General features: G+C 41.0%; 1 protein-coding gene across 5 annotated transcripts in view; it reads right to left on the reverse strand.

The window, feature by feature from the left end:
- Nucleotides 1-22,535: 22,535 nt before the first annotated feature.
- LMO1 (LIM domain only 1) overlaps nt 22,536-27,592 on the reverse strand; it is an 85,751-nt gene continuing 80,694 nt past the window's right edge. For all 5 annotated transcript variants that reach the window (XM_007057103.4, XM_043549254.1, XM_007057102.4 and 2 more), the window contains 2 exons: nt 27,351-27,476; nt 22,536-22,982 (listed from right to left, as the gene is read on the reverse strand). In XM_007057103.4, the coding sequence (XP_007057165.1) occupies nt 22,877-22,982; nt 27,351-27,476 (232 nt within the window). In that variant the 3' untranslated portion in view covers nt 22,536-22,876. The remainder of the gene's footprint in view (nt 22,983-27,350; nt 27,477-27,592) is intronic.

The following is a 27,592-nucleotide window of genomic DNA, read 5'->3' on the forward strand; positions in this document are numbered from 1 at the left end:
ACACTTACACCCACAGCCGTTATGATCAGTGAGACTCCTGGCGGCTGCAAGGATCTATCTGTATTGCTCCTGTTGCCAAATCAGGACTTGCTACTTTAAGGCAGTAGTTCTGGAAACTAGGGCAGCAGTTAATTCCCCAACAGGTTGTGAGATGTCTCTCAAAAATGAATTCATTGGGTTGGTTCCTTAGACATGGCAAAATATATGTGTAGCTTAGAATTGTTATGCTGATCCCACAACACTTCCCCAACATTTATGGTGACTAGCCTACAGGACAGGTCTACCCCGACTAGCCAGCTGCTTATATGTGCCCATCACCATAGGAACTGAGCACCTGCCAAGTCGATAAAAATAACACTCTTTTTTCTTGTTTCCTTTCTGGCATGTAGGGAAAATAGCTGGATTAATGTATTTTTTTCTATGTTTGTTTGGCATGTGAGTGGCATGTGAGTTGTACATCTGGGTCTGTATGTGTATAGAGGCAAAGCTAAAAAAGAGATTAGGTTTGCATTTACTTCTGAAAGTGAATATGATCCTCTCACCTCCCGCAACAGAGTTCCGTAGGATAGAACTTTCACGAGGGCTGGCCCGATCTGCTGCTAGCCGGCAGCTTTGTTTTGTCTCAGAGGAATATAGTTGCTGTTAGTGGTCATGGAGGGAGAGGCAAACTCTTGGGTAGCCAGAGGCAGTCCCATTCAGGGCTTGGAATTTTAGGCCAAAGATTTTGAAGTGTCTGTTGGGGAGCCGACAAGGAGTACGAGGGTGACATGTTCGCAGTAGTGTGCTGAGCTTATGGCCTGCTGTGTTTTGTACCAGCTGGAGCTTTGTCAGAGTATGTAGCTTTATTCCTACAGAGAATGAGTTGAAATAATCAAACCTGGAGGTCACAAATGCATGTATCACCATGGCTGGGTTGGTACCTGACAAAATGGGGTGTAATTTCCTGGCAAGGTGCAAAGGGAAGGTGTTTTTAGATGCCATTGATATTTGGACTCTACTTCCTGCTGGGATGAGAAAACTACGTTCCTTTATCTGCTGAGTGCTTCCTCCTAGTGCAGGAAGGATTATATACATAAACACACACTTTCATTTTTAAAGAAGTACTTTATTTGTGATAGCTTCATCTTTCCTTTTGTGCTGTTGCTGCTGGAAGGAAGAAAAGGGAAAATGACATTTCAGTATAACCAGTCCTGCTTGGGACAAGCAGAGTTTGAAGCTGGGGCCTTCAGTGCTAAAAGTGTGAACAGCTATTGCTTGAGCTAAAGGCCTAAGCCCATTAGCTGAAAAGAGTAGCAGATTCATAACCATCTGATGTGAACCAGCTGCTAGAGGGCAACAAAGACCCACAATGCTTAGTGTTGGTTACACCTGCTCAGAGTTTTAGGCTCTGCTCAGGATAGGGTTACTGCTTTCTCTGGTTCTCTATTTGGGGGGAGGGTTCTTTCAACTGCTGTCTGAAGAAAAGAGAGAGAATTAGACCCCCCTGACAAAATATTCATAGAAAAAAATAAGGAGGTGATCTAACAGGAGCATGCTGCATGGAATAAATTCTTTAACTGCTTCAGAGTTTGCTGAATTTTTTGATCAAGGACTCAAGCAATGGACTGGCATGTTACACATTGCATAGGATAAACTGCAGAATGAAATTCAGTCTCTAAATGCCTAGGTGTTAATTTAACAAAACTCTTGTACTTTTATATGATTTCTACTGAGATAAATGGACACCTAACTAAAAACACAACAGGAAATGCTATCTAAAGGAATTAAAATGTTCAGAGAGCGTACCTGCTTGGTAAAAATTACTCACTTACGAGGGCTGGAGTTGCATTATCAAGGTTTATTTGCAGGTGAGTTAAAAGATTTTTAAAAAAGCATCAACCTACATACATCTGCACATACAGAATCTGACACATCGTTATTGTATTACACAGGTAAGCAGCCAGCCAGACAGATTTTTTTCAGAGGGGTAGTGAGGAGGGGTGAGGCATTCCCACTTGTTTCAGGGGAAATGTTTGCTAGTAGCTTCTCTCCACAACTACGTCTAGATGTAACAGTCCTCTTGACCAGCCCCATCCTCTTTTGTGTATGGGAGGCACAGATGTATAATTTAGGATCTTTTCCAGATTCATTTCTCAAAATGAGGCACTCAACTCTGGTGGCACTAAACAGGGTCCTTCTGTTTGTAACAATGCCACCAGCCATAGTGAAAAATATGCTCTGAACATATACTGGATGGTTGGCAACTCAAGTGTAGTTGGACTTACCTATTCAAAGCCCATGTCAGTGCTTAATACGCCAAAGGGGCCTCTCTGGCATCTGTAGGCCTTTCATCATAGAGCTGTTCTGTCTCTGATAGACGAGATGAATGAATTTGCATGGGTAGTCAGCTTTCATCTACAGTGATGATGACAAAAGGCCCAAATTATGTATATTTTCCAGCACTGAAAATTAGAAGACGAAAAGCAACAACTTTTTGTTCTTGTCAAAATTAATTTATTTCAATTAGTGTAATTTTCATTCCCTGATGTTCCAGGAAGGTATTCTGTGTCAGGTGGCCTGCGAGCTAGAGAACTGGATGATGATGGCTGGTCATTTATGCATTTCAATCTCGTGCATAAAGTCTCATGATTTATTGGTGAAATTATCTAAGCTGCAGCCTATAAGTATGTTATTATACTGTATAAATGAGCTGGAAGTACGACTTCAGTTTTGGTCTTTGGGATATAGATCAGTCCATGTGACCAGAATATATTCTCCTCTTTCCAGCAGATCACTGATTCTGGAGCCCAACGGCAGATCAGAAGCTAGGGCCAAAGTGCCCAGTATATTCCCTTGTTTTGTGCCTCTCCATTTTTGGATGACCAACTTAAAGACACTTTGTGCCTGATTTGCTGGGTCCAGAGCACCCACAACTCAGTGCTCTTCAGCATCTTTGATAAGCAAGCGTAAGGGACCAGATTCTCAGCTGATGTAAATCAGCATAGCTCTATTGATTTCAGTGGAACTACACTGACTTACCCAAACTGAGGAGTAGGCCCCAAATGTCTCCACCTGAGTAAATAATTCAAAATTAGGCTGCGAGTTTTTCTGCTAGTGTAAATGTAATATTGTTTCACATTCAGTTTTGGTGAAAACACTACACAAGAATAATGACATAGCTAAGGCTCATAACCACTGCTGGGAGAAGACGCGAATACGCCAACTAGCCGTCTAAGCTAAAGGCATCCAAATTCCCACCAGTGGTGGTGAGAATAACATCTGTCCTATGCCTGCCAGTACAAGCATAGACCTTTTTTTTGTTCTTCCAGAACCCTCTTAAACACAATGTTCCTACGATTTGTCCCACTGTTGCTGATGCAGGAAGGGGCTCTCTTGCTAGCGAGGGCTCAAGATTTTTCTAGCTTCTGTGGAGTATGCCTAAAGCTGTAGAAACTGCATGTCTGTCTAATTGTACACACTAGACCTATGTTTTCTGTACCATAATTTTCACACAAATTATATGCAGTAGACTATTCTTTGATGTACACTCTGTGTGGGTTTCTGTAACCAGGTGAAGTTTCCACCCTACTCTAAACAAATCAATATTGTATATTGTTTAAACTTATTTCCTTTATAGGGCTTTGAATTTAATGGAAACTTAAAAGACACCACCAAAAAATTCAGCCTAAGCTTTATCCCTGATATTGGCCCAGCTTGGGTTTTCTCTGTAGGACCTCTTCTGTCACACTTCTCATTACCCTCTGCCACAGCTAGGTGCTCCAGCCTCTATTTTAGCTTGGCTAGATCTAGCAAGATCCATCCACCAGTATGAGTCTGAAGAAATTATTATATGCCTTGATACAGGTTTCTAGCACATGAGCTTAGTGTGACTCAGTAGAAGAGCCAACCATTATGCCAAGTCCTAGAACCTGCAATCCTGTTCGGTATAACGAATCCAGTATGTGCATGATCCCCACTTCAGGTTTGTGCTGCATCTCCTGGTGCATGGTGCTGTCTATGGTCTTCTCCAAAATACTTCTTTGTAACGTGACTGCCTTTGAATGGGGAGGGGGTCTGGGCAAACACGTTACACCGAAACATTCCCCATTGTGCTTACGTAACTCAAACAGGAGACCACTGGGCCACATCCTCATGATGAGATGGACCTCATCCTCGTCTCAGCTCATTTTTACTGATGCATTGGACTCTGTGCACAGCAACGTAAGTCTGTGGAACATCATTTTTTAAAAGAAGAACATCCAAGAAGGAACATGCTAACAGAGTCAGCTGCAGCCATCAGCTTTTTGAATGGTTTGCTGGACAACATATCAAATGGCAACATCAGTCCACAGATTTCCTTTTTAATGTTCTTGCTGCAAATGTACAGATGGTTCATTCACTGTGGGCTTCATTTCCATGGCCAAAATTTCATGCTGTTTTGTTTGCCTTGGACTAAGCTTGCCCAGTCACATTAGGGCTTCAAAATTTCTTATGTTGCTCATGTAATGAAACAAAATGCACCTTCTAGGGGGAATTTCCCCAGTACACCACTGTACTGACTGTCAATTACCATAATGCAGAGGTGAAAGGGGACCCAAGGATTGCACCCTATTGGCTATCTATAGAGAAACAAGCAGCTTCACTGTACAGTCTTGATGCACCTATATCCCTATAGGGGGTCTCTTCATCGAGTCATGGCACAAGCTTACAGATAGCTGGCTTTGATACTGCAGTCACACAACCCTCACCCAAGAGTCAGACATAAGGGTTTGGCAAGGAAAGAATAACTGTGCAAAGGTGCATTGCACTGTGTATAGGTGATGACCTCAAATGGGCACACACATGCTCATGGAAATTTGTAAGCTAATTTCAGTATTCTCAGCCTTTAATATTCCACAAACCTGCAAATTAGAACCTGTGGTGTTGCAAGCCTTGTCTATACTGGAAAATGCAGCATGCGAGAAAGCAGCTTAATTAGCACATTTTAACTTAGTCCAATGTGAAACATGGTTTTTCCCTTAGTGTGGACAAGGGCAGGTGTGTTTAAAAACTTGTTAGCTGGTTCCTGAGACGGGATCCTATCACATCCCTTGCTTCTTACTTTAAATCTGTACCTTGGCAAAACTCCAAACTTAAAGAGTCACTGCTCCCACTTCACCTTGCTCCCTCTCCGGTGCCTTAGTTGATGTATGGAAAGAAAGGAATGATTGTCACTGCAGTGCCAGAATAGGATCAGCTATGTCAGGTTTTCTTTCTGATAATCATCCTCAGTCTCCTTTGCAGTCCCTTTCATGAGCTTTAGCCATGGTGGCTGGTGATTTCTCTCTAAGTGATGTTTCAGCACAGCAAATGCCTAGGGCCAGATTTGTAAAGGGATTTAGATGCCTAAAGATGCAGGTAGGTGCCTACTGGGATTGTCAGAAGCACCTAGGCTCCTAACTACCTTTAAAAATGTTGCCCCTAGTTTCTACATTCCCTTTCCCATTACTCACACTTGTGGTGCTGATTGCACATCATAGCTTTCTTCTAGATACATTAAAAGACTGAACAATATTGCCCTGGTATTTGGGCCCCTTTTCTTTTTGTAGCCTGTGATATGTTGAACAGGACTTGGAGATGAAGCTTCATTGATTCTGGATATTAACACCACCTGAAATTATTGATGAACATATCCAAAAAGGTACAGTTTGGATGTTTGTTTGTTGGGAGTTGTCCACACTTGAGACTAGTCCAAATTCATAAATTCTAAGGCCAGAAGAGACCATTGTGAACATCCAATCTGACCTCCTGTATAACACAGGCCATATAACTTCCCAAAATAATAACTATTTTAAAAAACATCCAATCCTGATTTTAATCTAGTCAGTGCTGGAGAAATCACCATGACCTTTGGTAAATTATTCCATTAGTTAATTATTCTCACCTTTAAAAACTTACACCTTATGTCCAGCCTGAAAGTTTCAACTTCCAGCCATTGGATTGTGTTATATATCTTTCTCTGCTAGATGTTCCCCATGTTGGAACTTATAGACAGTAATCAAGTCACAGCCTTTAACCTTCTCTTTGTTAAACTAAAGAGATTGAGCTCTTTGAGTCTGTCACTCTAAGGCATGTCCTTTAATCATTCTCATGGCTCTTCTCCGAACACACTCCAATTCATCAACATCCTTCTTGAATTGTGGGCACCAGAACTGGACACAGTATTTCGGCAGTGGTCACACCAGTGTCAAATACAGATGTAAAATAACCTCTCTACTCCTACTCGAGATTCCCATTTATGAATCCCAGGACTACATTAGCTCCTTTTGGCCACAGCATCACACTGGGAGCTCATGTGCAGTTGATTATCCAATATGATCCCCAAATCTTTTTCTGAGTCACTGCTTCCCAGGATAGAATCCCCAGTCCTCTAAGTATGGCCTACATTCTTTGTTCTTAGTTGGATTTGTTTACACCTAACCATATTAAAACACATATTGTTTGCTTGTGTCCAGTTTTCCAAATGATCTAGATCTCTCTGAATCTGTGACCTGTCCTCTTCATTATTTACCAGTTCCCCAATTTTTCTGTCATCTGCAAACTTTATCAGTGATTATTTTATGTTTTCTTCCAGGTCACTGATAAAAATGTTAAACAGCAAAGGCCCATGGGATCCCTCTGAAAACACACCTGTTCAATGACAATTCCCCATATGCAATTACATTACATCAGTTAGCCAGTTTGTAATTCATTTAATGTGTGCCATGTTAATTTTACATTGTTCTAGGGTTTTTTTGTAACGTAAAACGTTGTACTAATTCAAACACCTTACAGAAGTCTACGTATTCAGCAGCCAGCAACCAGGAAGCTGGTGCTGACGCTGGATGTAAATAAGGACAAGACAGAGTTTGCATCCATTAGTTAACAAAGATAATTCCTGATTAACTCAACTGGCAATTGAGAGAGAAGCGCTGGTTCAAACCTTTGCATGTCTCTGTGTCTACACTTACAGGGCAGCTGTGGTGAGGCTACACAATGGTCCTTTTTTCCTAGTGTAGGCTAAACCTTGGGTCCAGTAACCCTTGGCAGACTCTACTCTATCTCAGTAATTCTCCCTCCTTCACTGAGCTTCTTATTTGGCTTGCCTGAGTCACTAGCAGCTTCTTTAACCTTCTTCACATCCTTTTCAAATCTCATTTTGGCTGGAAGTACAAGGGAATGGATGTTATAATGCACAGTGACTAGTACAGTATAACACATGGAAATTCTTTAGCACTAGCTGCCTTCACAGCAGGACCTACTCATTTCACAGTAAAGTTATGGTGAAGAAAAAAGCGCCCTCCATCATTTGTGCTAGTTATGTGCAGATTTTGCAGATTGACTACAGCTAGTTAGTTGTAAATGACAGATGGATACTAAAAAACAATGAAAAGTATCCTGCCCAGGCTATGCAACTGCTGCTGTATACTGAACACAGATAGCTTCATAGTAAGCAAAAGAAGCTTATTAGGCATATGATAAGCACCCCTCCCGCACACACACCAACACCTACAAAGTTATTTCAAAAATTTGGCCGTCTTCCTGTTAATTTTTTGTATTCTACATATTTTTGTATGTTTCCTCCCTCAGGCATCCTCCTAGAGTGAGAGAGAGCCCTTTCTTCTGTACAGAACTTCCTCCCTCAAGGAAAAACAAATTCAGCAGTTTTTACATTTAATTAAAATGTATATGCTTTTAGCATCTTTTTAATACGTTGCCTGCATCTATCTGGATTGCTTACGGGTAGCGTGAAGAAGTCAGAAGAATTGGGTAAGTAAGTTTAGAGCCAATGGGCAATGTCTGTGGGTTCGTTTTGTGTTAAGCACCTACAGTGATATATTCAGCCAAGTGAACCAAGCTACCCAACTCTGTGATTCAAGGTTAGCGGTAAAGAAAGTCAAATAGCTAGGTTTCAGATTAGAAGCTGTGTTAGTCTTTATCAGCAAAAAGAATGAGGAGTATGGGGAGGCGGGTGTTATCTTCAGAGTCATGCAAATATTTACAGATTGGTAATGGCTCATGTTTACTTACAATTTACAAAGACAATCCGGAAGTATGCTGGACAACTTTGGAACTTGTCCTCTTTGTACAGTAGCTTTGCTTTACCATGCATCTTATTTCCCTGGTTAGGCTGTTGTGCGTGGTCTGAATTATTTGCAAAGGCCTTAGCTCACTCCCAGACCTGAGTCTCCTGCATAATAGCACAATATGCTATCGCTAAACACCCTGTTGGGTATTTGTCATTTGTTGCTGCTGGAATGAGAAATCCTACCAACAGTTATTACTGCACATATTTTAAGATAAAAAATAAAATCTATTTGCAGAGAAAAATTGTTAGATTAATAGCATCCTCATGCAGCAATCATTTTATCAAGCAAAAAAAACCCCAACCAACCAACCAATCAGTGGAAGGTCCTGTAATGTCCGTATTCCAGCATTGTGCATAAACGTTTAACATTGCTGAACAGCTGCATGTAAACCAGCTCCGTTTGTTTTAGCCACTCAGTGCAATTTGCTCGGTAGTATTCTGCTGCCTGTTGAAGTGGGTCATTACCTATTTAACCATTATTTTTACCCCTGAGATAACCACCACTAACATGACTCAATTGCTAAAAAATGTTTTCATGGTATTTGCCTTGTAAACATCTAGCTCTGTTTTATGAGGGCCATTCTTCTTTGAGATTTAAAGCTGGGATTTTCAAAAAGATGCCTAAATGGATTGGGGCTCAACTTTAATCAAATTCCAGTGGAAGCTGGGTGCCTCTCTCCTTTAGGCAGCTTTGAAAATCCCACTCTAAAGCTTATCATTGTAAATTCCATGCACCTCCCACCCCAATCTTTTGCTATTATACCAGATTTACTGCAATCCTTCATAATTCAACTTTTTAGGCAGAACACATTTCCTCTATCAGGAAAAATAACACTTACCAAATTTAGCAAAGAAATTACAAGAAAGCATTCAAATGAGACATTTTCAAGAGACTGATAATGGGATGTTGAGCCTTTCACCTGTTAATTGCCAGTTGAAGCCCAGCCCAGAGCTGTGGTTGATGACAGTCTGTGTATGCTATTTGGCAATTTGTGTGAAATAAATTGTTGGTGTCTTTACAAATCCAAGCCAACAGGTCTGCATACCATAGAAACTCATACGTAAGAAAAGTTAAACATATAAAGTACAGTAGAACCTCAGAATTACCAGCACCAGAGTTACAAACTGACCAGTCAACCACATACTTTATTTAGAAGTGGAAGTACACAATCAGGCAGCAGCAGAGACCAAAAAAAGAAAAAAATCAAATACAACACAATATTGTCTTAAATGTAAACTACTTAAAAAAATAAAGGGAAAGCAGTATTTTTCTTCTGCATAGTAGAATTTCAAAGCTGTATTAAATCAATGTTCAGTTGTAAACTTTTGAAACATAATATTTTGTTCAGAGTTGCAAACAACCTCTATTCCCGATGCGTGCATAATTCTGAGGTTCTACTGTATTGACTATAACTTGATTTTTTTTAAACCTGTCAGCAGGTGTCAAGCCTTTGTGACAGGGTCGGGCCAGATGGCTACAGGAGAGTAACAGAAGGCAGATATATTAGCCCCAGGTTAAGCAGGTCCCTTTTCCCTGGGTAAGGTAACACAGAAGGTTCCAGAACAATCAGGAACCTTCTGGAGACAATTAAGACAGGCTGATTAGAACACCTGCAGCCAATCAAGAAGCTGCTAGAATCAATTAAGTCAGGCTAATCAGGGCACCCGGGTTTTAAAAAGGAGCTCACTTCAGTTTGTGGTGTGCATGTGAGGAGCTGGGAGCAAGAGGTGCGAGGAGCTGAGAGTGAGAATGTGTACTGTTGGAAGACTGAGGTGTACAAGCATTATCAGACACCAGGAGGAATGTCCTATGGTGAGGATAAAGAAAGTATTGGGAGGAGGCCACGGGGAAGTAGTCCAGGGAGTTGTAGCTGTTGCACAGCTATTCCAGGAGGCACTCTAGACAGCTGCATTCCACAGGGCCGTGGGCTGGAACCCGGAGTAGAGGGCGGTCCCGGGTTCCCCCCAAATCCTCCCAACTCCTGGTCAGACACAAGAGGAGTCAATCTGGACTGTGGGTTCAGAAAAATGGCCAAGCTGAGGGCTGCCATGAAGCTCCAAGGTGAGCAAATCCACCAATAAGCACAAGACCCACCAAGGTAGAGGAGGAACTTTGTCACACCTTCTATGGATGACTGAAGTCAGCTGTTCAATGCCTGATTTCTTCATAATTGCAATTAATTGGTGTTATTGTCCTTTCACATCTGGCACTACAAGTTAATCAACACAGTACAGAGCACCAATAAGATAAAAATACAGCAGTTTAGAATATGTGTGAGGGTTGTGGGGTGTGGGTGTGTTCTTTTTAAGAAAGCCTGATAGTCTGACCAGAGTGCTTCATGGCATCTAAGACCTCTGCTGGGGATGTCACTGATACATAAGTATTGCTGTTTCTAGTAGTAAAGAACAGGATAGAAATTATAGCTGAATTGGGAGGAGCGATAAGCTGAGATCACAGAGATACTTTCCAGAAATAATATGGTGTTGGACAAATTAATTAAATGTAAATAGGCACACAATCAAAAATAGAAGCTATAAATCTCGTAGACAACTGTGGGAAATTTAAGAGCAAAAGTAGGTAAACTAACATCCCTGGTACTAGAAGAGGATCTCAACATAAAAGGCATTTCAACATAAAAGGCATGGCAGAATGACAAAGACAGGCAACAGGACACTGCATTATCTGGGTATACACTCTACAGGGAGGACAGAGGCGGTCATAAAGGTGTGAGAGAAGCAGTAGCCCTGAAATGTTCCATAGAAACTAATGGGATAAGATTGCTGAGTGGAGAGGATCACGCATATCTCTATTTGTATCCACACGGATACAAATCTCAAGTCACTGTGATACTAAGAGTTATATCACTGGCCTCCATGTCAAGAAAAATATATTGAATGAAATCAAAGAGGCAACTGAATCTAATAAAGAAGTAATAATGGGTGAATTCACCTACCCACATATACACTTGTCATATGTCACATCAGGACAAGTTTTATAGAAGCAATTTCTTGACACCTCAAATGATTGCTTCTTGAAACAACTAGTTCTTGACTACTCAGAGAGGCTACGCTCCATTCAGTCCTAAGTAACCCAAAGAAGTTGATCTAAAAAGTGACTATAGTTTAGCCACTAATTTATTGTGACCACTTTGTAATTAAGTTTAACACCTGAGAGAAGCAATCATGCAAAAAACAAAACAAAAAAACTCTAAATTAAAAAGGATACTTTAAAAAATTAGGAAGCAGGTAAAAAATGTAAAGTCAAATGTGAGGAAATTAAAATCCTTAGAATCACCATTGAGACTACATAAACAGAAGACATACTGTCACAGATATTGCAATTTCCTGTAATAATCCTTTAAAAACCTTAAATGTTAGTATCTTCGGAGTCCATTGTATTAAATGCAATGGTTTGTTATTTATATTATTGTGGGCCGGGATTGTATGTAACTTTTCTAAGGAGGAGATGTGAGGTGAATCTTGGGAAGTGTGATGAACTTCAAAGGACTGTATTGAACAACGTGCCAGACGAGAATGGACTTTTGGGACAAACAAAATGTCAAGTGGTTTGTCTGAGGAATTGGGGGAAGTGAATGCAAATTCCCACTTGTGGTTATGCAAAAACGCAGCTTTAGAAGCTATGCCCTGAGGAGGGGACCACTGTCTGCTGATCACCTGTTCCCAGAATCTCAAGAAGAAAGGCCCAAGCTGACTGATCTATTGAAGAAAAGCCCAAGCTGACTGATCTATTCATGGGTGGGCTAGTTCAGAGCTAAGGCTGTTCTGAACGTGTAACCACACAAAAAACCCCTTTGTGGGGCTGAAGGACTGAGCCCACCCAGAGCCTTTGTTGGAGTTGCGGGGTGATCTCTGCTAAATTTATCAGCATATGTGTATGTTCTTTTAATACATTTTCTCTGTAATGCTTTCATTTTAAGAATAAATGTGCTTCCTATAAAGAGCTGTGTGTTAAGTAGTAACTGCTGGCAATTACAGCTGTTCATAGCTTTCGGAGAGAAAGCAAAGCACAGACGCTGGCCTGTTTAGGCAGACTTGCTTGCTGGAGATATCACAGTGTAGGCAGTAAACTGTGCAGCCTGAAAAAACTCTGGTCAGGAGGGAGAGAGATGCAGATGTGTGTCCAAAAAGGTCACAGCTGAAGAGTGAGAGTCTAGAGGGGGTGTCCCTAGTGGCGAACTAGAGGTGCAATTGCTCTAATCTATGTGACAACTACATATCCCAAACCAAAAACAAACAAAAAAGGAAGCAGGAATGCAAGAAAAACACAACATGGTTTATGGCCAGGCACAAAAGGTAATGTGAGCTAAAGAACTGTCCTTCAGAAATGGAAATCCTCCCCAATTTATGCCAATAAAAGGGAACATAGAAACTGAAGGTAAAAATCCAAGATCAAAATCCTACCTTATTTCCAAGAGCCAAGATGTGAGAATGAAAATGAAATTATTTAGAAAAAAGCAGAAACTGGAAGCCTGCAAGAGAACCAGTAGATCTGCTGGAGCAGCGGAGATTAGAATAGAAGCTAAGTAATTTCTTTGCCACAAAGGATAGGTACCAGTGACATGGGGAAGGATAGGAGAGAGGTCCTGGAGGCCAAATTTAGGCTGCTATGTAAGAGATTGAAATCCAGGACCTCCATGGTACCATTATCTGAAATGCTTCCAGTTCCACGCGCAGGGCCAGTTACACAGGCAAAACTGCAGGGTATCAATGCATGGATGAGACGATGGTGAAGTGAGGAGGGGTTTAGATTTATTGGGAAGCTTTTGGGGAAGCTTTTGGGAGAGGGGGAGCCTATACAGGAAGGATGGGCTCCACCTAAACCAAAACAGAACCAGATTGCTGGCACTTAAAATTAAAAAGGTTGGAGAACAGTTTTTAAACTAAGGGCTGGGGGAAAGCGACAGGTGCGGAAGAGTACGTGGTTCAGACAGAGACATCCCTTAGGGAAGGATCTATAAATGGAGATTCCCTATGTCCTAATAAGGAGAAGAGGATGGAAAATGATAAAATACAGGGAGGAGCTGATGAGAAACAGTCAAATGAAAAAAAAATCCCATTTAATTACATCATGCAATAGGGGACAGCCAAAAAATGACAAGTTTTTTAAATGCTTATATACCAGTGCTAGAAGTCTAAATAATAAGATGGGTGAACTAGAGTGCCTCGTATTAAATGAGGATATTGATATAATAGGCATCACAGAAACCTGGTGGAATGAGGATAATCAATGCGATACAGTAATACCAGGGTACAAAATATATCGGAAGGACAGAACAGGTTGTGTTGGTGCGGGAGTGGTACTATACAGGAAAGAAAGCGTAGAATCAAATGAAGTAAAAATCTTAAATGAACTAAGTTGTACTATAGAATCTCTATGGATAGTAATTCCATGCTTGAAAAAGAATATAGCAGCAGGGCTATATTACAGACCACCTGACCAGGATGGTGTTAGTGACTCTGAAATGCTCAGGGAGATTAGAGACGCTATTAAAATAAAAAACTCAATAATAATAATAATAATGGGGGATTTCAACTATCCCCATATTGACTGGGTACGTATCACCTCAGGAAGGGATGCTGAGATAAAGTTTCTTGGCACCTTAAATGACTGCTTCTTGGAGCAGCTAGTCCTGGAACCTACAAAAGGAGAGGCAATTCTTGATTTAGTCCTAAGTGAAGTACAGGATCAGGTCCAAGAGGTGAATATAGCTGGACCGCTTGGTAATAGTGACCATAATATAATTAAATTTTACATCCCTGTGGTGGGGAAAACTCCACAGCGGCCCAACTCTAGCATTTAATTTCAGAAACAGTTAGTGAAACAGAAATTAAAAGGTACAGCACCAAAAGTAAAATCCTTGCAAGCTGCGGGGAAAACTCCACAGCGGCCCAACTCTAGCATTTAATTTCAGAAACGGTTAGTGAAACAGAAATTAAAAGGTACAGCACCAAAAGTAAAATCCTTGCAAGCTGCGTGGAAACTTTTTAAAGACACTATAATAGAGGCTCAACTTACATGTATACCCCAATTTAAAAAACTTAGTAAGAGAACCACCATGGTTAAATAACAAAGTAAAAGAAGCAGTGAGGCAAAAAGGCATCCTTTAAAAAGTGGAAGATAAATCCTAATGAGGAAAATAGAAAAAGAGCATAAACTCTGGCAAATGAAGTGTAAAAATATCATTAGAAAGACCAAAAAAGAATTTGAAGAACAGCTAGCCAAAGACTCCAAAAGTAATAGCAAAAATTTTTTTAAAAACATCAGAAGCAGAAAGCCTGCTAAACAACCAGTGGGGCCATTGGACGATCAAGATGCTAAAGGAGCACTGAAAGATAAGGCCATTGCGGAGAAACTAAATGAATTCTTTGCATCAGTCTTCACTGTTGAGGATGTGAGGGAGATTCCACAACCTGAGCCATTCTTTTTGGGTGACAGATCTGAGGAACTGTCCCAAATTGAGGTGTTAAAATTATAATTAAGGATAGAGTTCTCAAACACTCAGATGTGATAAGGACAAACCAACACAGCTTCTTGTAAAGAAAAATCATGCCTCTCCAATCTACTAGAGTTCCATTATTTTCAACCCACACTCTGTAATCTTGAGTATGTTTCTGGTGGCAATGTTATACTATTCTGTCTAAACAGAATTTAGGATATTACATTACATATTAGTTAGGATATATGCTACACTGGGCCAATGTGACTTAAGTAAAAAGACAATGGGCTAAATTTTGGTCCCACATACTGCACACATGCACAACATGCATGGAAGTAAATGGGAAACTGCACAAATATACCTAAGAGCATAATTTGACCCAGTGTTTTTCATTGCTACATTGGAATCAGTTTATTCACATGTCATTTTTAAAAATATTTTTGTGATTCTATGTTATATATTAATTAATTAACTTCCTTCCAAAAGGATGTGTTACAAAATCAGTAACGATCTCTTCTCCTATAGCTACAGATTTTCTCCCCTGATGGTACAGAAATCCATAGTTCTTTAACAGCACACAGCCACACTACCCTGTTGTTCAGGACAAAAAGAAAAATGGTGTCTAGATGGAAAATGAAGAGCCAACATTTAGTTCTGCAGAATGTAATTATGTAATCCAGACTTTGGTCCCAGGCCAATACTCATCTGAGCCAACAGAGTCAGGACATCTTCTGAAAGATGGCAACACAATTCCCCCCAACAATATGCTGGGGCACAAGTTTATTACTAACTCATGGGGATGCTTGCCACATAGTGAATCACATCATCATTTCCTTCAGCACTTTTTTCCCTTGGAGGTCTCCCATCCAAGTACTCCTCAGACCTGACCTGCTTAGTAGGAGATCTCATGAGATCACTGCCCAAGGTGGTACAGCATTAAAGTTTGAGAATAATTTTCACATCTGAGCCTCTTATAATGGTCAGAATCTGGGTCACCATGAAAATCACGTTTTAACATGTGGTTTGACTGAGCTTTTGCTTGCCCTTTTCTCTTACAAGAATTTGCAGTGAAAAGACAGACACTTCCTTTGCCCATAGATAAACCTCAGAAAATCCTGATGCACAAGATAAAGAATAGCATGAAAGCACTATATAAATGCTTCAGGAATCTGTTGATATTAGAAACGTCTGCTGTTGTGCCCATATGTCTACCTATTTCCATATTAAAGACATTTACTGTATACGTTTACCACAAGGGAAAACTACTGTCTACAATTCAGCTATATTACTGGAAGTGCAGTACTGTATTTGTATGTGTCTGAAGCTTACATTTCCAGGATGTGTACAGATCCGCATTTTATAGCTCTTATCTTTGAAAGACTCCTCCAATCTGTGTTTCACCTCCCAGCCAATTAGTGAATATGCCTCATTAGGATCACTCTGTTTATATGGAACTTGCTACAGCCCCAGAGAAGATGCATTCTCTGCACTGTTCTCAGCAAAGTTAATGATGGTTATGGCACAAGAGATGGGGGGGACATATTTTATAACTGAATGAAACAGGGTTGAGATGCAAATACAGCATTTCTTGTAAGGTAAATTAAGCCAACAACAAGGTAACAAACTGCTGTTAATATTAGATTAACTTGTTTGGCAAGATATGAAATCAGGAGAGCTGGATTGTCGATAGCCAAGTGTTCAATAAAGCTAATGTAGCTCAGGAAAGTAGAGCATCCATCAGAAATACAGAGGTTAAAAAAAAAAATAGATTAGAGAGAGAGCCAGAACTAGCACAATTATACCAGTGTTAAAGATACATTTAAAGGACTCAAATTTTTGTTTTTATTTCAAAATCAAACTGAGTCACTACCAGCCATTAGACCAGGAAAACACAAAACACCCCAGATTTTTTACATTTGGAATCTAGAGCCTAAATGCCACATTGATCTAAGAATAAGTAGGCAAATGGCAAATAGTTCAGAAGTAAAAGCAAGGTGCATGTGTTTTTCAGCAGCACCGTGCTGCAGTAATTCTGCTAGACTTTGAGTAAGAATCATTAAGACTCAAGCAGAAGGGTCATAGACAGTAGCATTCTGAATGCACGGATTGAGACAAAAGCTGAAATGTCAAACTTCATGCCAGTGGTCACTAAACAGATTAAGCCACGGTTATCTTGAGCAGTAAAAAAAGGCTAGCTGCTAATACTAAATGATTAGAGTCTAAAATGCCATTTACTCTGGTGTGATTCCTCAAATGAATATTTATACCAAGTGATGACTGTAACACACCATCAAAAGAATTTCATGTTCTGTTCATCAGAGTGTCAGTGATTATTCAACAGCAGGTCTGTGCTTCAGCACTTGTTTCTATTAAGCAAATTTGCAGTGTTCAGACAAAAATTCATGATTGCATTTTCCTTCTGGAATTTTTTAAGAAATCACATTCTATTCCATCATAAGAATGTGGGTCACAGCGGGTGGGCCTTGTCCAATACATATATATGAAAGTGGTTATACAGGCATTGAGCAATTTCTCTCCTGTATTTTATATGAAACTGCTGGACATTTGCTGCACTGTATTCAAAAGGAGCAACCACAATGCATGCACCGCTTCTCTCTCATTTGCCCAGCAACTCACAGGCTGAATTTCTGCATGCAATACACAAATCTGGGCAAGACAGGAAAAAAATAGAAATCATTCAGTCCAGGAAGCGTCTTATTAGGCATCCAGAATCAAATTTACAGTCAGTCACTTCGCAGGGGCAAAATAATAATCCTGACTATCAAGCATTAAATCAACTATTCCTACATTTACTGGAGTGGTTAACCACAATTTTTAATGCAACTGACACCTGATAACATATACAATGTTATGCCCATGGTACGGTACGGTAAGTCATTGGAAACCTTGATGATCAGAAATGTATTAACCTACACCACCATTCCTGCAGCCCCATTGTCTCTCTTCTAAATGCAATTGCCTCCAGCCTTCTCATAATGACATTAATACCACTTTGCAATCTATGACACCTACCATCCAAGGACCTCAAAGTGCCTCACTAGCATTGTTGCATTAATCCACATTGTGCCATAATGACATAGCCATTATCTGCGTTTTAAGATGAGCCTAAGGAAAGTGAGGCACAGGGGCCAAGTGACTTGCCTAAGTTCTTACAGGAAGTCAGTGACAGCACTGGGAATAGGACCCAGCTCTCATGAATCAGTCCTGGCTTTCACCACAAGAACATTTTTCCTTCACTAGGTGATAGGATTTCAGAATCTGGCACGCACACACAAAATGTATTTTGCCTCATCACTAATGTTGAAGTTTAGGACCTATCACGGTCAAGGATTTGTGAAAAAATTAGAAGATGTAAGACCACCCCCATCAAGGAAAAGCAATATAGAGGAGTCAAGAGTGTAACAGAGCAGAGTTCAGCCCTGTGTTTTTGGTGTATACGATACCTGGAAAAATACCCCTGTGAGAAGTGAAGCTTGGCTGAAGACAACATGCCAAAACTGAACTGACATACTTCTACCAGGAGCTGGCAACAGGTGTTTCCCCCTTCTCCACCAGTTGAACACTAACTACTTGGGGACTTTTTGGCAGGCATCTATCTGCAATGATGCCTACAAAAATCCTGACAATGGTTCGGCAGCTGGCAGGCTGTGACTCTATTTAACAGGGTAACCAGTATTGTCTGATTGTTTCCTTGTGCTCTTCCCAGGTGTTTGTTGTATCCACCTGCTGTCTCCTCTTAGACTTTGATCATAAACACCTCTGTGCAGGGACTGTCCTGTGTTTGTATAGCACATGCAAAGGGTCTCCATAGGAACCCTAGGTGCTACCATTATACAAGTAAATAAAATAATTGTAAGCTATGCAGAAAGCAAGCCACCAGAATTTTGGTTTTGCGCCATTTCCACTCTGCGTGGAAGTTTTCTAATGTTTGCAGAAGTTTTTGCAATAGCATGTAACAGTTCATGTAATTGGAGATGATCCTTTCTACTGAGGGATCCTCTCTAACAATTCGAAAAAGAGGCGGGCTGAAAATGGGCACTTGGAACTTCTTGCTCCCTAAACCTACTTCACTCTTTTGGAGGGTGGCTGGTACAAGGACATCATGGAACATGCTATTCAAGACTGCCAGAGATGGTTTTCTCTGTTTCCATGGTTATTTTCCTCCCCCACTGGGACTGGAGAGGATAGAGCCAAGGAGACTGAACTAGGGAAGGGACCAGGAAAGTAGGCCAAAAGAAAGAGAGAAGAGTGCTGTGGATGCATGATGACAATCTTTTTCTTTCATTAACCTTGAATGATTTCTGCAAAGCAAAAATAAATAAATAAATAAATAAATAAAGTCATTAAGTTTTGTTAGCAAGTAGAGCTGGCTTTAGACAGCCCAGTCATGTCCACATTAAAGAGTGCCTCATTAGGAAAGCTACACAGTTATCTTCAATCGAGCTTTCCAACCCCCTTTATGTACTATTCTTTCATAATATGATACTCGGAATTCTGAACACTGCTCCAGCTGAATTTGCACTCAAATGGTCTAGACTCAAGAAATCTGCTTCAGAACAACTAAGGTCAGAGCCACTAAGGTCTACTGCTATGTATTTCCTTTGGTTCTTGCTTTTGGCCAGCCTGAACAGGGCAAGATGAGAAACTGCTAATGCGTTTTTACCCATTCAGTGTATTTTTTTGTGCCCAACCAAGGACGAGAAACAAAATATCTTTTTGGTACGTCCCCTTGAAACCAGGAAGTGAAGAGGTACTCAAAAAGGTTAGCATGCTTAACTTCAAAGCTTCAAAACTCAATTCTGGTATTAGAATGTGTTGACCAGTCCCCAACTACAGATGGTCTAATCTTTTCTTTCTAGTCCTACATGTCCTACTTATGACTATTAGCTTTTTTACCTACCATTAAAACCATAGAATATCAGGGTTGGAAGGGACCTCAGGAGGTCATCTACTCCAACCCCCTGCAGGGCCAATCCCCAATTTTTGCGCTGATCCCTAAATGGCCCCCTCAAGGATTGAACTCACAACCCTGGGTTTAGCAGGCCAATGCTCAAACCACTGAGCTATCCCTGCCCCCAAATATTTTTATGTTTCTGTCCACTTTACTTCTATCCCAGATGGCTCTTCTGGCCAGCATCTTGCAATTTGTAACCATTTAGACCATTAGGCCATTTTGGTATACAATCTACATCAAACCTAAGCCACTCATCAGTCTGTGGCCTGTTTTTTCCAGATCCTTTTGGATTTCCTCTTTATCTGACATTAGCCTGTCTGCCATTCTCATAATTCCTGCTGATTTCCATTGGTTGTGCCCTGCACCCTGTGCCACTGAATGAGATTATGCCAAAAATCCATCAGAGATATTACATATGCCAACTTCTCTCTCTTTCTCCATCTCCTGCTACCCTCTGACATCACTTACCAAGTCACTTTAAAAAAAAAAAGAAGATAAATACCACTTTTTCTTTACATTAAAGGAAAGAACTTCAGTGTCAGTACACCTTAGGAAAATTTAATCTGTGCCTAGACAGTTCTGAATAGTAGCAACAGCAAACTGTAATGTTCCTTCTATACCTTAAGGGCGTGCGAGCACTCTGTCAGGGCATGTGATTCAGTAGAAAAATGTTCATGTGTCCAGAGAGAACTTTCTTCTTTCTGTTTGTATGCCTATTGTTGAGGCTACATGAAACAAGAGCCATCCCAGATGTGCCTCAACACAAAAGATAACTCTCCGATATTCTCAGCCTAAGGAAGCAGACAGGTGGCTCAATCACACAAAAGAAACCTGCCTATACAGACCACACAGCCATTTTATAAATCCAAGCTTCTTAAGAACCACTTCTCGACAAGCTACTGGATAGATTTCTCCCCTCTATACTTTGCGCTAATACTTCAACCTCACTGTCAGTACGGCATATGAATGGGTAATAGAACTGGTTGATGGCCAACGTGCCTTGGCAAATCTTTTAAAGATAATTTTTATCGTTCTTTTCACTGGAAGAAATTAAGTGATATGACCTTGAAAGAGCATTTCTTAGACATCAAAAAGTAAGTATCAGTTCTCTAAAGAAATTCTTTAAACTGGCACCAAAACACTTCTTTCAAACCTTAAATAAGCCTGATAGGGGAGCTAACAAATCTGGCTTTCCTATCATCGGTGTGGGATGACACCCCTATCATCCCAAATGTAACCATTTTAAACCATGGAAGGAAATCATGGCTATGGAGATGCCAATTTTTCCCTTGAATTTAGAGCCTGTGAAAGGTGGTGGAACGATAGTACTGGGTATCCACAAAAACAAAAGGAAGACTTGTGGCACCTTAGATGAAGTGAGCTGTAGCTCACGAAAGCTTATGCTCAAATAAATTGGTTAGTCTCTAAGGTGCCACAAGTACTCCTTTTCTTTTTGCAAATACAGACTAACACGGCTGCTACTCTGAGTACTGGGTATGGTAACCGACTTAAATCAAGAGAACAAATACAGTTTGAGTAATGAAAAATAAAGATTCTCCTATACTGTCACAAGCAGCCTCAACCATGAGCTTATTTGATAGCCTTCTTAGCACTAGAGGCTATTTAATCCATGTCCGTTCGTTCCCCCCCCCCCCCCGATGAAATTGCTAAAAGGAACCAATTGGTATTAACTGGAGGAGTCACCTATTGAAAAGATGCCTGACAACCAGAGAGACAGAATGGAGACCAAACAACTCATTTCCATGACCATCCTGATCCTGAAATATCTACCTCGGTGTTCAAGAGAAGGAATGCTCAAGATACACTATGAGGTATGTTAGCTTATTAGCGATACCTCAATGCTTCTCTTACATCTCTGGTGCTCTGCTGTTATTTTTTTAGTTTGCTCAGCTTGAGTTCTGGATGTACTGTGAAACAAACAGTTAAAGAAAAGAGATATGAGAGACCAAGATAAAACTGTATATAGTATTTGTAATGCAGAGGAAACAAGTGATACGAGATTCAAGATCAGTAGCCGGCTATTAATTCATGCTGGGAAAAAATTGAAACAAACCAATAAAAAAAGCAGGGAGACATAATACAGAGAATTGAAGTAATTGTTTACCAGTGCTGGCTGCAATGTATAAAAGTGATGTTGGTTGTACGTAAAATTGTTTGGTGCAGTCTCGTACCCTGCGCATGAATTGTGTAACACTGAAAATTGCACAAAGTAGAGTAACAAACATTCTGGAGCTTTATCGGAGTCTTTTTAAATGACCTAGATTAACTGGAATCTGATAGCTTGTTGTGTGGGAGGTCAAAACAACTGGCAAATGACAAGCAAAGAGATCTGTAAAACAGGTGATGTGGGTTCAATACCAGGCTTCGTTTGAAGTCTCTGGCATCAGCTGTTTTGGTGCCTGACACTTGGAAAACTGATGCTCTGTATAAGAGAATTAAGCCATGCCAAAGCCCTGAAATGAATATTCTGATCAGTAACTGGCCACCTGTTGACAAGGCTAGATAGATTCTATTCATTAGGTTCATACTGAAGAGATATTGTATTAGCTGGTCAATAGGGTTCTTGGTCATAACATTGCTCTGTCTGAACTGATGTGCTTTCACTTAAAAGAGGCCTGTGTCCATAGATACCATTCATGGTGAACAATTAAAGAAGTTGTTTACCACAGAACTCATGGGGATTGACTAGCGATGCAGTGAAGATTCCCCAGCCATCACCCACACAGCGCGCATTTACTCCTTTTCTACACGATAGTAATTGTGGAGATGCAACGTCACGTGGTTCAAACGGAGAGGTTGAATTTCAGAGCAGCACTTCCTCCCCCAACTCTCGTCTGTTTGTATAGTAGTTTAAACTTGTGCCCATTCATTTATTTCATGCAGCTTCCAGGGATCTGTGTATTGTTTTCTTAAAAAAATATCTGGTCAGCATCAAATACAGGAAACACAAGCCCCGACTGTATTATGAATAAACCACAACTTAAAATGACCAGGAAACATTCATAATTTTTAATTCACACCAGTAATAAAATTGCATTACATTTTTCATAAAATAAATGTTCCAGTTTATATACAGAAAACAGACTGTACAGAGCCCTCCCCCAGACCCCAAAAAACTCACAAACATACAGGCAATGCAGTGCTCAGCTAAGCAGGCACAACTGTACATCTAAATTTGTAACTGCTTTGTGTTGGGGGCGGGAAAAAAGTACTACAATGTATATAGTCCTTTCTGGACCAAGAATTAAAAAAATATTGCAGGCAAGCTGACAGACGCCCCTCACTGCTTGTGCGGCTGAACGTCCATCCCACAGTGCTTCAGCAAAGCAGGGTTTGTTATTGAACTTGGGACTCAAAACTTCCATTCAGCTGCCCTTCCTCATAGTCCATCTGACACAAGATCATGTTGTTCTTCAGGAAAAATTTGTCTCCCACGCAAAATCTGAAACGTTAAAAAATAAAAGGTCACGCATGTCTAAATGTTAGCTGGCACTAACCAGGTGGCAGTACGCTGAGGAAAAGATGACAGAGGATTAAGTCTAGAGGTAGTGGGTGCCCAGACGGAAAGGAAAAGTTATCTTCATTATGAACTATGCTTCCCAGACTGGAATTTAGGGAGGCAGGATACAGCGGATAGGGCACTCGACTAGGAACCAGGCGACCAGAGTTCTATTTCTGGCCCTGCCACTGACCTCTAAGAGACCCAAGTCACTTCACCACCCTGTTTCCCTCTCCTACCTTTTGTCTGTGTTGTCTATTTAGACTCTAAGCTTTTTGGCGCAGAGGCTCTCTCATACTATGCATTTGAACAGTGCCTAGCACAAGGGGCCCTGATCTCTGTTGAAGCCTATAGATACTACTGTAATAATAATCCAACAGGAAAAGTGATGGAATATATCCCCAAATAGACATGAGCTTTCAGAATTTACTGAAACCAGGAAGCAAACAGGGTATGTTACACAAAATGTTTGAAATGTTCTATGCTATTCAAATTTCCAGGTGAGGCAGTGTTTACACTAATTTACAGGCACCGAATGGCTATTAAGTCCTTCCTCACCCCCTTATGTACAGTGCTGAACAATAAATAGAAGTTTCTTGATGGATGGCTAGACTCGGTTAACCTTTATCTTCATGGAATGGAGCGTAAAGTTCTCTGTCTACCAGGTAAATTGTTCTGTTTGTATTAAAGTTGACAGAGAGACTTGTGATATTTAACAATCTTATTTGATCATTAAGGTCAAAAACGTTGCACACAATACCTGAAAGGTGCAGTTTGACAGCCACTAACCTCCTCACGCCTCCTGTTTGCTAGAGATGTGAAAGTTAATCTACAATTTTAGGATAATACACAGTGCTCTTCATTGATCTCCCATTCAAGGGCAGAGTCGGACTTAGCACGTGCTAATGGCATAACAAAGCAGGACATAGGCGAGACAGCCTCCGTGTCCTAAGCCAGTCCCACTACTTCAGGGCTGGCACAGGCAAAGCTGGTTGTGATGCGGATGGCCAGTTCTGAAAGGGAGATATATATGGTGCACACATGTCCAGCCAGGCAGATATGAACTTTAAAGAGACAAAAACATCTAGGAGTTTGAGGGAGAAATATAGGCCCTACACAGCATGAAGCCCATGGAAAGAGGACAACTTTTCCTCAGCAGTGTCATGAAGCCTTGAAAACATGCCCCTACTATGCATGGTTGTACAAGGGAAATTCTCTAGTCCTGGTCTGAAATATGTTCTAGGCCTTTGATTGTCAGTGGGTAGCTAGAGACTGTAAGCCGGCTGTCAGGCTGGATAGTTTGAGTTATAAGAGGAGTGTTCATCTGTATGAGACCTACCACATCCAAGCCCCTCTAGCACCTCATACAAGTTTTCCCCTAATGGATGCCTATAAGTCAGCTGATGCCTTGCTTAATTTGGCAGTTGGGTATGGCAAAACCTGTGGCTTCTACAATGCGCTTAATTAGTATGGTTCATTGCGTGATTTAGCTCAGCACCCAGAGTCTCCTCTCCTAGCCTGCACCTGAAGCCCTCTTTATAGTAGTCTGAAATTCAGCGAGCTAACTTTTAACTTGTATTCCAGAAAAGAAACAAAAGCTGCTTCTTTAAGAGGAGACTCCAGTTAAAGCAGCATTGCACATATTTTCCTGAAAGTCACAGCCTCACCAATGGGTTTGCTGACTATACAAAGTCTGTTAGCTAACATTTTCCAGACTGCAACTTAAGACACAGCTGCTGACTTTCTGCTACTTAATGTTACTTAAACTGTGACCATAAAACCCAAGGAGCAGGAAAACAAAACAAAGTCACACCACCAGCACAAATGCAGTACAGTCAACAGCTGCCTCTTGCCAAATCTAGCTGGGGTCTAGAGCAGCAGCAGGAGAGCTGGAAAGCGATTCGTAGGGTGTGGTAGAGCGTGGTTCTTTGAACCATTCAGGAAAAACCAGGCATTGTGGGGTCCCACGTTTGTCTCTCACATTGTGCTCAATTTACAAGACAAAGATGTTTTTCTCCAACTGCCAGCCCTGAAAACTCAGCATGGACCCAGCAGGAAGCGGAGTGCTTTCCTTCTCATGCGCAACTACCAATCAAGCTTTAGCAGGCCCGCGTCACACCCAAAGCGTTTTACACCTGGGCAAACCCAGCAGTTTTCCGGAGGCTAATGTGCGAGGAGAAAGGAACCCAGCCTTCACACGGCGCGTGCCGAACTGTTAGAAAACCCCTATCTTACTGAGCGAGTTTCATCAGAAATCGGAGAGACACAAACACTGAACCCAGGATGCCATCTGTATAAAGTGACTTTCAGAACAGAAGCCAACACGAGAAAAAGGCAGGTGAACAGCGTGAAACATCTTAGAGTACTGATGTGTCAGCAGAGTGCAGTGGTAAAAAGAAGATTTAGTAGTTAGGCAACAGCTACTTACCCTTAAAAAATGCAACATGAGTGAGGCCCAAGATACATTTTAGGAATCAGAGTGTTTCTGATGTCTATTGGAGACGATAGCAGATGGAAATATTTCATACCTAACACTATTAAATAATGTATCATTTTGCCTTTTAAACCCCCCCCCCACACACACACACACACACTGTGCTAAGAATGGAGCCTGGGACTCTGAAAAAGAACGGGGTAATACCAATGGATCTCAAAAAACCTACCCCGAGGACTTCGCCTGTGAGAGGCTGCTCACTATTATGAGTTTCGTCTCTGACTGGGGAGGGAGGTGCTGAATTCCTGCTAGCACAGTCACAAAATGAATAGGTCTTCCAATGCTTTCCGGATAGCAATAAGGTATATCATATTATTATTAATATGATGGTATAGCATATTAAATAATAAGGTATAGCATGTTAAAGACAGAATTAGAAATAAGACTACGCACCAAAACACTGGGAAATACAGTCTGTCTGCAAGAAACTACGCTCCCTGTCCAACACACCAACCACTAGATGTCACTATAACCTCAGTGGAATAACCCTATTAAACTGGGGACAGCTTGATTTATTGCAGCTGTCAGTATTAATAGGAAGGCATTCTACCCCCAAACAAATAATACCAGCTTTGTGTTTGATACAGTGCCTTCAATTAAAGCCACCCAAACTACATACCATGTGTCTGATTCTCCTCATACATGCACTGGTGGGAGTTGGGTGCAACTCCACAGACTTCAGCCAAGTTATACTGATATAAAAAAAGCGTGAGAGGAAAGTCAGTCCCTGTATTTTGATATGTTCTCACAAATCTAACATGAAAGCTAGAAAGGAGGTGTGAGCATATGCATGTGTGTAAATATCACACACACACACAACTCCATATTGACAAATTCCAGAGTAATTGAATGTGATGTATCTTATTTTTAAGTAAAATATCAAGTATGTTAACTTGGCTTTGAAGTAACATGCTTTTCTCCCATTCAGTTTACTCACTCTTCTTTTCTTCCTCTTTTAAAACATGTCCCTTCACAAATAATAATTTGTGGTTTAACCGGCAGCCTAAGCAAGGGGGGGAAGTTTTAAGAACGAACACATGCTTCAAAAAGGGAGACTATGCTGCATTTAATGCACTCAGCTTCCAAGAGGAGAGCTCAATCTTCCGACAACTGCACCAAATCAAGAGAAAAGCATGCCCTAAAATCTTTGCACAACCCTCCTCCCACAGTTCAGTCTTTTATAGATACCAATGAGTCAGGCTGAATCCGTATGTCCTTTCATTGTACACTTTGATATGTATTTTTCTCTGCATCTTCCAGTCAGGTATGGTACAGCCCCATTTAAAATTACCCCACAAGCAGGCCCTGTTGCTTTTGCAGGAAACTGAAGAAAGCACTTCGTAGTCTCCAAAAGGGCTTACCTAGAATATATTTCTCCTTCGTACCCTCCTCACTTCTGAGGCGGTCAGAAGTCTGATTTAAGTAACTGTAAGTTAGAAATACTTGTGCAAGAGAGGGTCCTATCTCTGTCTATGGGTGTTCAGCAAACAGGTTAGATGCTGAAAGATCTCAGAAGCTGTTCATTCAGTTGCATTACAACTATTTCAGAACAGCTGTCTGCTGCTTACAGGGCCTGGATCTGCAGTCCTCCCCCCGCAACCCCCAATTCCTACCGGCTCCACCAGGCCCACATCCTCGAAAAGGTTGCAGGACAGACCCAGTCTATGTAGGCAACTACAAATAAGACAACCCAGCCAGCGCTAGCAGCTTCTCGGCCCCAGAGAGGTGGCAAAGATCAAGCAGATTTCCTTGGTCCGTCGGCAAAAATAAAAAATAGTTTGTGGGGTTTTTTATTTCTGTAATAACTGTGTCCTCACCTCTGGTTGCAGAGTTGGCAGGCAAAGCAGTCCAAATGGTAAACATTATCTCTGGCCCTCATCACCATCTCAAAGGCAGGGATCAGTTTACTGCAGGCAGCGCAATTCCCGGTGGTACCAAAGAGCCTGCCAAAGAAGCACAATCATTAGAAGCCATTTTAATTAAATGGTGGAAGCACTAATTAAGTGTAATTAGCAGTAGCAAATACTGTATTGCACCAATAGGAGTTGCACTATCCATT

The sequence above is a fragment of the Chelonia mydas genome, chromosome 6, assembly GCF_015237465.2.
Source record: "Chelonia mydas isolate rCheMyd1 chromosome 6, rCheMyd1.pri.v2, whole genome shotgun sequence".
NCBI lineage: Eukaryota > Metazoa > Chordata > Testudines > Cheloniidae > Chelonia > Chelonia mydas.